Source organism: Manis javanica, chromosome 6 (genome assembly GCF_040802235.1).
Source record: "Manis javanica isolate MJ-LG chromosome 6, MJ_LKY, whole genome shotgun sequence".
Taxonomy (NCBI): domain Eukaryota; kingdom Metazoa; phylum Chordata; class Mammalia; order Pholidota; family Manidae; genus Manis; species Manis javanica.
The window spans coordinates 57,670,551-57,686,697 of NC_133161.1; the positions used below are offsets into that span (position 1 = coordinate 57,670,551).

General features: G+C 36.9%; 1 protein-coding gene across 6 annotated transcripts in view; it reads left to right on the forward strand.

Annotated features, from left to right (window-relative positions):
* Positions 1-16,147, forward strand: part of CRPPA (CDP-L-ribitol pyrophosphorylase A) — a 326,915-nt gene that overhangs the window by 97,639 nt on the left and 213,129 nt on the right. For all 6 annotated transcript variants that reach the window (XM_073238749.1, XM_037003634.2, XM_073238748.1 and 3 more), the window contains 2 exons: positions 4,609-4,713; positions 11,058-11,103. In XM_073238749.1, the coding sequence (XP_073094850.1) occupies positions 4,609-4,713; positions 11,058-11,103 (151 nt within the window). The remainder of the gene's footprint in view (positions 1-4,608; positions 4,714-11,057; positions 11,104-16,147) is intronic.

The following is a 16,147-nucleotide window of genomic DNA, read 5'->3' on the forward strand; positions in this document are numbered from 1 at the left end:
ATTCTTGAAAATGTTCCATGTGCACTTGGGAAGAATGTGTATCCTGTTGCTTTTGGATAGAGTGTTCTGTAGATGTCTGTTAGGTCCATCTGTTTTGATATGTTGTTCAATGCCTCTGTCTCTTATTTTCTTTCTGGTTGATCTGTCCTTTGGAGTGGATGGTGTGTTGAAGTCTCCTAAAATGAATGCATTGCATTCTGTTTCCCCCTTTAATTCTGTTTGTATTTGTTTCACATATGTACATGATCTTGTTTTGGGTGCATAGATATTTATAATAGTTATATCCTCTTGTTGGATTGACCCTTTTATCATTATGTAATGTCCTTCTTTGTCTCTTGTTACTTTCTTTGTTTTGAGGTCTATTTTGTCTGATACAAGTACTGCAACTCCTGCTTTTTACTTACTATTAGTTGCATGAAATATCTTTTTCCATCCCTCCACTTTTAGTCTGTGTATTTCTTTGGGTTTGAAGTGAGTCTCTTGTAGGCCGCATATATATGGGTCATATTTTTTTATCCATTCAGTGACTCTATGTCTTTTGATTGGTGAATTCAGATCATTTACATTTAGGGTGATTATTGATAGGTAGGTACTTTTGCCATTGCAGGCTTTAGATTCATGGTTACTGAAGGTTCAAGGGTAATTCCCTTACTATCTAACAGTCTAATTTAACTTACTTCATATGCTGTTACAAACACAATCTAAAGATTCTTTTCTTTCCCTCCTTTTTTCTTCCTCCTCCATTCTTTGAATGTTATGAATGATATTCTGTACTCTTTGTCTATCCCTTGGCTGACATCTATTTAGCCTTAGGAATACTTCCATCTATAGGAGTCCCTCTAAAATGCACTGTAGAGGTGGTTGTGGGAGGTAAATTCTCTCGACTTTTGCTTATCTGAAAATTGTTTAATCCCTCTTTCAAATTTAAATGATAACCTTGCAGGGTAGAGTATTCCTGGTTCAAGGCCCTTCTGCTTCATTACATTAAATGTATCATGCCACTCTCTTCTGGCCTGTAAGGTTTCTGTTGAGAAGTCTGATGATAGCCTGATGGGTTTTCCTTTGTATGTGATCTTTTTTCTCTCTCTGGCTGGTTTTTAAAGTCTGTCCTTATCCTTGATCTTTGCCATTTTAATTATTTTATATCTTGATGTTGTCTTCTGTCGATCCCTTGTGTTCAGAGATCTGTGCACCTCCATGGCTTGAGAGACTTACTGCTTCCCCAGATTGGGGAAGTTTTCAGCAATTTCCTCCTCAATGACACTTTTTATCCCTTTTTCTCTCTCTTCTTCTTCTGGTACCCCTATAGTGTGAATATTGTTACGTTTGGATTGGTCACACAGGTCTCTCAATATTCTTTCATTCTTAGCGATTCTTTTTTCTCTCTTTGCCTCAGCTTCTTTGTATTCCTCTTCTCTAATTTCTATTCCATTTACCATCTCTTCTACTACATCTAATGTGCTTTTAAATCCCTCCATGTATGTTTCACTTCAGATATGGAATTTGTTAATGATTAAATCTCCAACTTAAATTCGTTCCTGAATTTGTGGATATTTTTCTGTACCTCCATAAGCATGTTTATGATTTTTATTTTGAACTCTCTTTTAGGAAGATTGGTGAGTTAAGTTCCATTTGGCCCTTTTTCTGGGGATTGTGATATTTTTATCTGAACCATGTTCTTTTGACCTTTCATATTTCTGTGTTGTGCCCACTAGTTCCCAGAAGCTCGTTTCTGGAGCTGCTCAGCCCCTAGGGTGAGGTTGGAGTTCATAGGGGAGTGCAGCTGGTGTCTGAAGGGAGGAAAGATCTGTTTTCCTTATTCCCGTCAGAGGTGCCTGTCTCCAGTGTCAGAGCCAGTGGACCAAGCACACAGGTGTAAGTCTCTGTGCTTTGTGTCTCTAGCTGTTGTAGGCAGGGCCTCCTTCTGCTGGCTTGAAGCCAGTACAGTGACTGCCGGTTTGTGAACTGGTCCTTGCAGGGCAGGAGGAAAGCTCGGCAGGCTGTTTGTTGCAGTGGGGGCCTTGGGGCTGAGTAGGCAGCCAGGGGGATGGGGCGCCTGAAGCTCCTTAAAGTTTCCAACCAGCTGGGCCGAGCGCACCCGGACAACCTTGTCCAGTTCTCCCCTCCCCCTCACAGCAAGCTCCGTGCCTACCCCACCCCTTCAGCAGCCCGCTCGCTGCTAGGGAGCCTCTCAAACTGCTTTTCCTCTGACGCAAAGCGGCCAGGTGTGGATCCCCTCCCCCACAAATGGCTGGAATCTGTCTCTCAAGCACTCCACCTGCCTGAGTTCCCCAACATCCAGAGCACTACACAGTGTAGGTCTCTGCTCCCAAAGCAGATCTCCAGGGCTCAGTGTTCAGCAGTTCCAGGCTTCCACCCCCTCCCTGCTCCCTTACTCTTCCTCCCCCTGGTGAGCTGGGGTTAGGGAAGGTCCTGGGTCCCGCTGGATTAAGGCTTTCAGACGTTACCGTTTCATGAGGTCTGCTCTGTTCGTGAGGTCTGTGTGCAGTCCGGTTCAGCCTTCTTTCTTGTTGCTGTTTTAGGGTTGGTTGCATTAATTAACTATATTTTTGTACCATTTGTGGTTTTGGGAGGAGTTCTCTGTCTCACCTCTTATGCCGCCATCTTGAATCTCTGACTTATTTTTAACTTCAAAAATGTTTAGTGATTGCCTTAAGTTTAGAATATACATGTAATCACAGACCTTCAAATAATATACCACTTCATGAGCACTCAGTAGCAGGTTGCTGAAGAAGACTTTGCAAGTGGTTTTCGGAGGTCGTATATTGTCCTGTTGCTTCTACTCAGTATTTAGCAGTTTGTTGAATTTAGCTGACTTCTTCCCTGCCTGTATAACACCCAGTTTCTCTTTCACTGGTGTTCTTTTGTAGATGAGCCAGCAATGGCTAGGGGGAGCTGAGCAATTCAGACTGCTTTCTGACAAGATTGCTCAGTCTTTGTTTTCGCTATACATTTTATATATACCTGACTCACGATTTTCCGTGTTTCCCATTGGCTCCGGTGACTGCAATACTAAAGGTGTCATGCAATTTTCAGGCTGCTGCCATCTTGCCTCATATATTCTGTGGCCGGCAGGAATGCAGCACCAAGTAGTTCTTACCTCACCACCTGAAATGGGAAGGAAGTAGGTGTTTCTGTCAGTTCTTCTCTTTACGAACTTTGTGAGTGAGCGTTTTTAAGGCTGTCTATGGATGTGTTCAGTATCTGGCCTCTGGAAAAAGTCAAGAAAAGGGTTATTGCTAGTAATCTTTGGGATTTAACCATGGGCTGAAGAGATAATTCTGTTTACTGTACATACGTCTCACTCAAGTACCTACTAGCTGAGACTATGCAGATGCTGGAAGTGTAAAGAGGCAGTTCAACAAAATTCATCTTAACTTACTTGAATGTAACTACTGCTGTAATACTCTATTAAAAATGAACAAGTCTAAAATGTCATGTAGTATATCAGAATAGAATATTTAAACTGAGACTGTTCTGGTCAATTTGGGACTCTTTGTATATTTGATGATTATATTATCTTGTCCATTAACTTCACAAACCATTACAGCTCAGATTTTTGTAACCTCTAGGCCAATAAAATGGCATGGGTAGTGGGTGCTTATCTTTGTTGCCTTCCTGCGGTCTTTCCTACTGGATATGCTTTTTCTAAAATGCAGATCTACCAGATGTCTGAAACCTCTGTATCTTTGTATAAAGAAGAAATCTCTGTACCTTCTGCCTTAAAGGCATATTTCTCCAATTTTATTCCATCTTTCAAAAGAGTTCACAGACCATTTCCTGATGCCCTCATGTTGAGTTAAGTATTTTACATCTTGGTCTACTTCTAGATATTCTAGTGTTGCATCTAATCACTTTTGTTACGAAATAGTTATTATAGATTAGCATCCCATTTTTTGGCATTGAGTTCCTTTAGGATACATGTCTTACTTTATATGCCGGTACTTAATACAAAGCTTGGACATGCTAGGCATTCACTGAATATTATTCATGTGAATTATGTTGGTCATTTTACTGGCTCTGCTTAAACTGTTTATATTGTACTAAATGAGAGCCTTTATATTTTTTTCTCATTATGAAAGACTGAACTGTTTTCATGTTCAAAATCAAAATATAAATCATTTAAGAGGACATACTGATATTTACATTTTAAAACAAGTAAGAGCTGTGACCTGCAAATATCTTGATATAAATATAGGATAGGGGATTTGGAGTTTTATGGATACACATAATTTGTTAAGTCAAGTTCTGATATGGTAATCCTCATCTATACCTTCAGGCATTTTAAAAACATATGGAAAGGTAGTTTTTGAGCAAATGAAGTGAAATACTATGTTTATCTGACACCTGAAACCGTTGAGAAAATCAAAACAATATTGTAATAACATTCCAATTTTCTATTTGCTGTCTTTAGCTTTTAGGGCATAGGGAAAAATATTTTGTAACTTGATTAATCAATAGCTAATTAAAGAGTTTGTGAGTTCTCTAGTCTCTCCCTTTTCTTTATGCAATTGATTATTAAATGAAAAATTAGGTTTTATTTAAAATTATATTTTAATTTATTAACACTCTTTTTTTCTTACCCAGTGTAGTGACTATGACTTGGATTTTGGAACTGAATGTTTGCAATTGGCTCTAAAATACTGTCACATTAAAGCCAAACTTGTGGAAGGATCGCCTGACCTCTGGAAGGTAAGGGAGTTGATATTTTGCTCTGGGTCCCACCTGTGTTGGTATGTCACCCCAGACACATTCTGAAAATACAAACACTTTCCATATGCTTTAGCAATGGAGAAGTTGCATAAAAATACTTGGTTTCATTCTGAAACATTATTTCCAGGAAAAAAGGTATGTGAATACACACATTAAAGGAATTAAGAGTCTCATTGGGTTTTCTGAGACATCAAAATAGAGTTATTTCTACTGGTTTCAAGAAAATTTGTTCGAGATAATTTACTCAAATTCCACTTTAGCCAATAAGATTTTGTTATTCACAATTATTTTCCTTGTTCTCCATATATGTCCTTTTACTCTGTTGTTTTATGCCAAACCGTACTGAGATGCAACTCAGCTTCCTACAGTAGAAACATTTCATTGCAGGCTCTGGGGAGGTAGCTCCAGCTTATTAACTGTGTTGAACAATTATCTGCCACAGTTTTAACCCAGGGGGTTAGGTGGCTGGACCCACTTGGTGGCCCCAGTGGGGACTGGACTCTTTCCTGTGATAAGGGTTGACTCTTCTAACAGCAAACTTCTTTCTTTTGGAGAGATTGAAGTGGTGTCGCACTATAGTACCTACAGCTTCTTACCGAGGCAGGGTGTTTTACATTTAGACTTTCCTTTGTTTCATTGGATATAAATGTGTTGAACAGTTTATTTCTGAAATAGAATTATAGGGTCATTTCATAATTCTGAGGTATTTTGCATAGTACTATGATGGGCCTTTTTGCATGCTAAGGCTATCTAATATATACCTAAAATTTTCTAAGCTACGATTTATCTTAGATCATTGCCTGGTGTAGAAAATTAATGTAGTTTGCCCTTCTAAGGATGTCAACTCAGCAGGCAAACATTTTATGCATTTTGTTTATCCTTTTCTATATATGGCTCAGACAGTGATATATATATATGTAGTGATATGTGTACATATATATGTATATATATAGTGAGCACTTGTTAATGATCAGGTATTTTGTTAAAGGTCCTGACTCATATCTCTACTGAACACCCTTTGACTGTCAGTTGCACTTAATTTACATGCTATGTATTTAAAAAAAAAAACCAAACTGAGATATTTTATTGCTACTGACATGTGAACACTCTCTGGCCTCACTGTTGACATGTTGGAGTATGTGATTATCTACCACCTGTGGGTATTCTCAGCTTTCCTCAAACTTGTAAAGCACCCTGGGGTCTGCAAATAAAAGGAAACCAGCATATTGCTCATTGAATTTCCACTCTGTTTTCACAAATTTCAGTATTCTTTTGATGAAATCCTTTATTTCACTGTTTTCTCCAATGATATAGTGTTAGTTATCACATCTTGACCCTCTCCTTTCCTTTCCTGTGCAACAAACTTCAGTGCATGCAGCAGGGATGGGCCTTTCCAAGTGCTTCATTCAGTCCCATGGTGAGACATTTCATCCATGCTGCTGTGGGTTGAATTGTGTTGTTCCCAAAAGGTATGCTCAAGTCCTAATCCCTGGACTTGAGAATGTGACCTTATTTGGAATGAGAGACTTTGCAAATTGAGTCATGTTAAGATGAGGTCATACTGACATAGAGTTGGCCCTAATGCCAAAATGTAGGAATAGGAGAAAAGATGTAGACAGATAAAGAGGGAATACCACTGACCATTGAGGCAGAGAGTGCAGTGGTGCATCTACCAGTAAAGGAAAGCCAACAATGGTCAGCAACCACAGGAAACTAGGAAGAGGCCAGCAAGGTGTCTCCTGTAAAGTCTTCAGAGGGAGCATGGCTCTGCCGACACATGGATTTCATACTTCCAGCCTCTAGTACTGTGAGAGAGTAAATTTTCTTTTTTAAGCCACCCAGTTTGATTCTTTGTTACAGCAGCCCTAGGATACTCATCTATATTCCAAAGGGTGATTCACTTTTAGGCACAGAGGTGTCATCTTCAGTGTTACTCTCCAAACTGGGGAGGCGGGAAGGTCCATTCTTAAAAAATGACTTTGTGGAGTAATTATATGCTTTAACAGGATCTTGGATCCTAAAAGGACATCGAATGCAATGGATTGGGCAAAAAGTCTTTCAAATGGCAGCTAATGAGATCATTTTTAGGTACCATGCTTCTTCTGTTAATTGAGATGAGACTATTTGTATACAATTAGTGCAGTTGTTTCTGGTTCCGAATTTCCTCCTGTTGCTTCTGTCTCCCACCGTCTTCCACTTAAAAAAAAATCTTTCTGATGTTTTCCAAGCTATTTGTTGAGCCCTATTTTGTCTCTTCAGATGACATTGTATGAGTTGTCTTTAGAATAGACTTCTCAATTAGTTTTGTGGTCTTATTTTGTGTAGATAAAGAGGATTTCAGTTGCTGTTTAAAGTAAAGCAATTGAATGTGCACCTTGAAGTTCATGTTCTAATTCCATACTAATTCCAAAGATGCTTTTTAGAATTTGGATTTGAAAAAAGACTGAGTATAATTTCAGTAAAACTCGTATTAGACTCAGGTGGCAGAGCCAAGAACCTGAAACATGATTCAGAAATCAGACACAATGAAAAACACACTTCACTAGGCATTCTACTACCATTAAACAGTAAGGCAAGGGAGGATTCTGAAAGAGGGAGACAGGATACCTTCCCCTACCTCCCAGGTCAAAGAGTACACTCTCACAGTGGTATGAGGAATAACTAGGAATTTCTTACGACTGTTTGTAGGGCTATTATTTCATCTGCCACCAGAAATTCTGGGAGGGTTATTATTTTGTATTTTACACACTTTTATTTGTAGAAGTAAATGCAAAATGTGAACATTGAGAGTTGATGCCCACCTTCCTGCAGTTATTCCTCTGAGGCCTGGAGGAAACATGGGTTTCTATAAATCACCATGCAAAGCAAAGAACATACCTAGGAATGACCAGCACTTCCCGAACCCCAAGAGTGACCAGTAACAGAAAAGTACAGGACTGATTTCTGGGATAGGGAGCAGCTCTCATGTTTTCCCTAACTGGATGCACCTTGCCACACCTTAGTGAACATACTCTTACTTCAGCCAAATTTCATACAGTCTGCACAAAAACTTCCATTCCTTACATTTATACTTGTACCAAATTTTTGTTCCGGTATACTTAAATACTTGGCACTTTTTATACTGTACAGACCTATTTGAACAGATTTCTTGATTCTTAATGTTAAAATAATCCTCAAGGCATAAGAAACTTAATAAAAGATTTATAACCAGGTGTTAAAGAAATTCAACACTATGTTCCATTGTCTGAAAATACTTCTTTAGAAAGACTTTTTGAAATTTATTAATGGAATGACTGGATCCCTTTTGTTGGGAACTACAGTATTTTTCGATTCTAGTGTTCTAGCACTCTTGTTAAAAACAAAGTGCTCTTGCTTTTTGCTTTTTAACCTCAAAAATACAATGTGATGTCATAGTTTTTAGAGGTTTTCATCTAGTTACCCACTCTAGAGGAAAGACTATTTTAGGTAATGTAAATAATGAAATAGAAATAAATAGAGTAAATATCCCCACTCATTCTATGCTTGTATCAAGTCAAAATTCATCTTTAAAACTTAACATTTTCTGGCTTTCTTCTAATTACTGGATTTATGAATTTTTTCATGATGTGAAAGATGTGAGAACAGTAAGTGTAGTCTAAAATCATGTGAGATTGTGACCAACTGGATCTGGCTCTGAAAATTTATCACATTTATATCAAATTTATTATATTGAGTGTCAACACAGAGCGACACTAAGTAGGTGTGATTGTGTCCTCTGAAACTCACTTTGATGTAGCTGACAGAGCCCCAGCCTAGGAGTTAGAAGACAACTATCTCTGTGGCTCTCAGTTTCAGGTTTCACTTGTATTGAATTATTATTATTTAGCCAAACACTTAGATGCAATATTGCAGAGAAGCACAGTCAAAAAAGACAGACAAAAACTGAGAGCAGTGAGGTGTGCTGCAGGCATGGGGTTTGTAGCCTCAGCTGCACAGAGTGCCTACGGGGCTATTCAGGTGACCCCTGAGCCTCTAAGGAGCAGTGTGAAAACAGGTGAATCAGAGATGCAGGCGCTCTACCATCAAATACATGGTTGATTTTTTTTAAGGGACTATTTTCCAAAATAAGATACTGTGTAAGGTCAAAGGAAAACTACAGATCATGCTGACAGAAGAAAGTCAACTTCAAATCTGATAATTAAATTTTTAAAAATTAAAAAATAAGGAAAGGACAACACTTATTACTGTAAAAGTTTGACAAAAAGACTAACTCATCAATTCAGAATTATAAAATTTTCCAGTTACTATTTGAAGTATGGTAGCTATTTGATTTAGGAAAAAAAGTTGTTTTTAAACACAGTACTTAAGTTTTTTAGAAATGTTTTCCAGCTTATTTTAATAAAATCAGTTTTGAAAGTGTAATTGAAATATTCAATAGGCATTTAAGTAGAAGGTAATAGTAAAAATAAAAAAACCCTTTAATCTATATATCAAATGCACAGCCTATGAGAAAAAGCAGAGAAAAAGAAATCTAGATGACTATCTTGTTGATAGTTATATAATAATTCTGGAGAAAGTACCTGTAGATAATAAAAACATTTATTTTATTCATAAGACCTTCTCTAATGCAAAAATGTTAAATATGGCAACTATGCTAGGAAAAGCATTTTAGTATTAGAGACCAATTTTTTTAACATAAAAAATCCATCATTAAGATCTATTAAAAAAAGAATAAGCTACTTTAATAATTCTCTTTTAATTTGGCAGTTTTATCTCCCAAAGAAATCAGGAAGGAATAAAAAATGAACTATGGTAATGAGGTATCTTCCTGTAATTACTGAGTCTACCCTACATAGCAGACAATTATTATTTAAAAAGCATTGTTTTCTTATTTAAATTGCAAATATTGAGACCTGATTTCAGATATCTAGTTAACTTTGGATTTTTAAGAAAAAAAAAGAAAAGTTAACTTGATTCAATTCTTACAAGAAAAATTTATCCACCTAAATATAGTCTCCAGAGATTAAAGAGTTTTACTCTTTTCATTGCTCAATTCCCAGCACTTAGACCAGGACTAGAACATAGTAGTAATTTAACTAAACATTTGTTGAAAGAATAAACGAATGAGACCAGTACATTTTAATTTGATAAAATGCATGGCATGAACCTTTAAATGTTCTCTGTTTTTTCTTCCAAGTAATATAATTGCATTGTGGATCAGCAACTATAGTAATCCATTCTTGTTTTAGAGACAATGTAGTAATGTTACATTTGATTTTAAAAGTTTGGTTGAATGTTTGAGCAACTTTGCATCTCTGTCTTAAAAAGTTAGCTTGTGCTTTAATTCTGGATTGTAAGGTATAGTTTTGGATCAGACTTTACCTGACAGGATAAAGACATAGCAGGTAATATATTTTGAATAAAAGTGCCCTGACCTGAGCTACTTGAGGTGAAAAGAGTTTCTGTTATGAGATGATCTGGAGGAAAAAAATACAGATTTTTGGCATGGATAGGTACTAATTTGGTGAGTATTTCTCCAAGTACGTTTTAGACCATCTGCATCATAATCATCTGGGCACTTGAATGATGAGCTCCTAAGACCTTATAGTACTTATTAATATAGTTCATTATTTACTATGTTTTTCATTTCTGTGATACAGGATAACTAAATCTGCAATGCTAGACACCTGACATGTTCTATACCTGATCTTGCTGGATGTGCTCTGGGAAGTCTCTACCATAGGTCTAGAGCAGATTACATTACAAGTCACAGGTGATAATTACAAGGAGGCTGTATATTAAGGAATGTTAATGATTATTCTTATGTACACGGTGGAACCCCCTAAACTCTATCAGAACCAGATATTAATAAAAACACTTACAAGGTGAATCTTATCTGGACAAATACAGATGTGACTCAATTTGGAAGTTCTCTCTTAATGTGAATTGACCTTTGAAAATTGTCTAATTTCAACCAAAAATGAAATTTGAATTTTGTTACACATACCTTTCCTTCTTTCCAAGATAAAGCCTAAATATTAACATTAATGCCAATACTTTTATTTAAACACTACCACACTTTCATTGAAACAATATTATTACTATATTAAGATTTTGGTAACCACTGCCATATAGTATTTCAATTTAAAGATCTAAACGATTCTTCAATTATTTAACAAAATAGAGTATATTTTTCTGAATTTGTTATTGTGACAATTTAGAAATGGTCAGTATTATGTGTTTATAATTTCTCCAAAATCAATAATATCATTGGGGGCATAATTTTATTGCTTTCACATTCCTTCCTGCTCTGTTAAGTCTAATGAGGCTTATCTGTCCTTTAGGTGACCTACAAACGAGATCTGTATGCAGCTGAATCGATTATTAAGGGTATGTTTGGCATTATGACTGTCAGTTCCTGTGTTTCCAAAATGTAAGCCAGTTCAGAATTTATCATGACACATTAAATCCCAGAATTCTGAGAAGTATAAAAGCCTGTAGGACATGTAGTCTATGATTTATTTTCTTGAATAATAATTACACTTTGTGTTTCCTGCTTGTGAAGTATCACTATGATTTATGATACATGGTTTTCATTTTTATAAAGGACATCTTTGGTTTATTAATTTGAGAAAAGCATGGAACATTGGTGCTATTAAAAGTGAAAAGCACTGTTTTAACAAATTTATAAAGGTACTTATTTTTAGTATATGAGGACTCCCCAACACTGTCATATCAGTCAGTACATTAGAGAGAATCTTTCATATGAAAAAGATTTTTGCCCCGAAATGGAGAAATTGGACTGTATGATTTTTCAGTTCTTTTTTGTTTCTGACAATGACAGGGGTTTTGTTTTATAATTTTAGATATTATAAGTGTAAGAGCCCTTTTCTCATTCTTTTTCATCTCTGTCACTCCCTGTCACACAAATGTAGTTGACGTAATTGATTTAATAATCAACAAATACTTATTATTGTGCTTCACACTGTGCTAGGAGTGTAATGATACTGCACAAGGGATATTCATTCTGTACTTTTGCAGCCTTTATCATATACATCAGGGTTTCCTAACCTTGGAACTATTGACATTTTAGACCCCCTAATATTTGTTGAGAGGACTGTTTCCTGCAATATAAGATATTTTTTTTTAGCAGCATGCCTGGCCTCTATTCACTAGTTACCAGGGGCACTCTTCCCTCCCACACTCCCCTGGTGTGACATCAAAGGTGCCTGCTGACAGACCCATTCTTGTGTAAATATGGTCCTAGCAAAAATCAGAGTGCCAGTTCGGAAGCAAGCATGGTGCTTTACAATCTGTTAGCAACTGACTCCTTTGAAAATAGATTTAGAACTATGTGCTCAGCTTTTGATTGAGAGGTGAATTTTTAAATCCAAGCTCTGAAGTTGAAAAAATACTGAGTCTGAACTCTGAAGACATCAGTTTATTTCAAAATTTTGCAATAACCTATTTAACAATCAATTGGCTTCACATATAGAAAACACAAATGTTTCTCTGGTATTCTGTATTTGTATTTCAGCCTCAAGATTTTTGTTCTCCAAGAATATTGTATTTCAGACCATTAATGTATCATACTTGGTGCATCTGTGTAAGCAAAAGGATTATCTATAGCTATAAATCAAACTGTTGACATATTTACACATCAGGCAGGCAATGTGTAAACATTACTGTGGAGAAGTTAGCTAAACCTCGATGTGGTTGGTTGCATTTTCAACACAAGGAAATAGAAAACTCCGTTTGGTTTCCTTACAAAGACATACCTCCGTTACTTAGGTATCTGTTTTGTGAGTAGTTGGTATGTGGTTCAATTGAGGATCTATACATTTCAATATTTGCCTATCAAATATATTACCAGAGCAGGCTTCTTATATGTAAAAGCCTACGTTTTAAGTGTAATTATAGGGGCTATAGTTCTGGAAATTGTTTGCAGAGAGAAAATGTTTTCCTCACTTAAGTAACATGTTTCAGTATTCTACTTCTATCTTTAAAGTATTTAAAGAGTATTGTACTTTTTCTCTTTTTTGTTATTTTTGTTTTTAATTGAAGTATAGTTAACATACAATATTATAGCTTCAGGTGTACAACTTGGTGATTTGACAATTATAAACATTATAAAATACCACAATAATTACCATTTGTCAACATGCAAAGTTATTACAATATTACTGACTATATTCCCTATGCTGTCCTTTTAATCTCTGTGATTTACTTGTTGAACTACTGGAAGTTTGTACTTCTTAATCCCCTTGCCTATTTCATCCATCCCCTGTCCCCCCACTGCCAAACCACCTATTTGTTCTCTATATTTGTTTGTTTTGTTCACTTGTATTGTTTTTAAATTCCACATACAAGTGAAATCATATGGTATTTGTCTTCCTCTGACTTATTTCACTTAGCATAATACACTCTAGGTCTATCCGTGTTGTTGCAAATGGAAAAATTTATTTCTTTTTTATGGCTGAATAATATTTCACTGTGTATTTATAACCTGTCTTCTTTATCATTTACCTATTGATGGACGCTTAGGTTCCTCCATATCTTGGCTACTGTAAATAATGCTGGGATAAACATAGGGGTGCATTTATCTCTGAGAATTGGTGATTTTGTTTTTTGGGTGAATTCCCAAAAGTAGAATTACTGGGTCATATGGTATTGATATGTTAAGTTTATTTTTATTTTTATTTTTATTTTATTTTTTTGAAAGGGCATCTCTCATATTTATTGATCAAATGGTTGTTAACAACAATAAAATTCAGTATAGGGGGGTCAGTGCTCAATGTACAATAATTAATCCACCTCAAGCCTAATTCTCGTCAGTCTCCAATCTTCTGAAGCATAACGAACAAGTTCTTACATGGTGAACGAATTCTTACATAGTGAATAAATTCTTACATGGTGAACAGTACAAGGACAGTCATCACAGAAACTTTCGGTTTTGATCACGCATTATGACCTATAAACAATCAGGTGAAATATGAATATTCGTTTGATTTTTGTACTTGATTTATATGTTGATCCCACATTTCTCCCTCTATTATTATTATTATTTTTATTTTTAATAAAATGCTGAAGTGGTAGGTAGATGCAAGATAAAGGTAGAAAACGTAGTTTAGTGCTGTAAGAGGGCAAATGTAGATGATCAGATGATCAGATGATCAGATGTGTGCCTATGGACTAAGTATTAATCCAGGCTAGACAAGGGCAGCAAGACATCCACGGATGCAGAAGATTTCTCTCAAAGCAGGGGGGGTGAGGTTCTGAGCCTCACCTCTGTTGATCCCCAAATTCTCACCTGATGGCCCCCCTGCGACTGTGCCTGTCTTAGGTTGTTCCTCCCTTGAGGAATCTTACCTGTCTCTGGCTAACCAGTCATCTTCCGTGGCCATACAGGGAAATGTAAAGTTGGTGAGAGAGAAGCCATATTGTTTGAAAAGGTTAGGTTTTTACTTCTTTGCAGATTTATGCCCTGTGGCTTCTATACCCATCACTTGTCTCAATTTATCTTTACCACCTGGAGGAATTATGATACTCAGTAAATTCGATATGAGGCACGAATTCTATTTAAGGGTTGTAATTAGGAAGGAAGAAGAAAAGCTATAGATGTAGCATATGGAAGGAAACATGGGAGGATTGATTATTTCTTTGACATATCTTCTTGTAGAGTACCTTAAGTATGTATAGGTTTTAAACTACTAACTAATTTGCATACACATATTAACATAATAGGAATACGGTGACATAACAAAGCAAATCTATAATTACCATCCATCTCCAGTGAAGCCAAGAAAACCATTTAGGCACCCTAGGCATTTGTGAAAATTTATCTAGGATATGATGGATATTCTCCAACTGTACTTGAACAGTCTGAGAGAAATCAGACAACTTAAAGCAGCCCATTTCTGGGATCTGTTCACATCCCATATGTTCTTTTAACCGTAGATAGTCTATAGTCATGAGATTTTGGAGTGCTACAACTTGCACCCCTCCCAACTCCTGGTTGAGTTCCAACAGTACAGATCTGGTCAAATTTGTTGTCTCACTGTATGCACATGCCAGCCTAGACATCTCCCTCCTCATTCCTATGGCAAGTCCAGGAGACGGTGGGCTGGATGCAGCCACAACCGCAGCATTGTCTGGATCCCTGTGGAGGCTATTTGATGATCATCCCCCTGGCACAAGTCCTCCAGAGAGTGCTGATGCCAGAAGCTCCTCCTCATATCGTATCTTAGTTCATTTTCTGGGTATCCAAGCTAGGCCTTGATCTTCTGCATAGAAACAAACAGACCCTTTGCCCACACTTTGACATGCCCTCTATACCACTGTGCAGAACTTATTGGAGGTCAGCACACAGTAACTGCTTTTTTTTTTTTTTTTTTACTAAGAGAAAGGAATATTATCAGAAAAGAGTACCTCCATAGCTGATCATCTGACACCCTTTAAGTGATCAACATTAAGGATATTTAAAGCATGCGTTGATCTTTGATTTATGCAATCAAGGAGTACTCCCTCTTTTCTTTCTTTCTTTCTTTCTTCCTTTTATTTTTTTAATTTTTAATCTACACTTACATGAAGAATACTATGTTTACTGTACTCTCCCTTATCAGGTCCCCCCTAACAACCACATTATGGTTACTGTCCATCAGCTTAGCAAAATGTTGTACAGTCACTACTTGTCCTCTCTGTGTTGTGCAGTCCACCCTCCCCTTTCTCCCTCCCCCCCATGCATGCTAATCTTAATACCACCCTTCTTCTCCCCCCCCCACTTATCCCTCCCTGCCCATCCATCCTCCCCAGTTCCTTTCCCTATGGTACATGTTAGTCCATTTTTGGGTTCTGTAATTCCGCTGCTGTTTTGTTCCTTCAGTTTTTCCTTTGTTCCTATACTCCTCAGATGAGTGAAATCATTTGGTATTTCTCTTTCTCCGCTTGGCTTATTTCACTGAGCATAATACTCTCCACCTCCATCCATGTTGCTGCAAATGGTTGGATTTTTCCACTTCTTATGGCTGAGTAGTATTCCATTGTATATATGTACCACATCTTCTTTATCCAATCATCTACCGATAGACATTTAGGTTGCTTCCAATTCTTGGCTATTGTAAATAGTGCTGCGATAAACATAGGGGTGCATCTGTCTTTCTCAAACTTGATTGCTGCGTTCTTAGGGTAAATTCCTAGGAATGGAATTCCTGGGTCAAATGGTAGGTCTGTTTTGAGCATTTTGATGAACCTCCATACTGCTTTCCACAATGATTGAACTAATTTACATTCCAACCAGCAGTGTAGGAGGGTTCCCCTTTCTCCACAGCCTCGCCAACATTTGTTGTTGTTTGTCTTTTGGATGGCAGCTATCCTTACTGGTGTGAGGTGATACCTCATTGTAGTTTTAATTTGCATTTCTCTGATAATTAGCGAT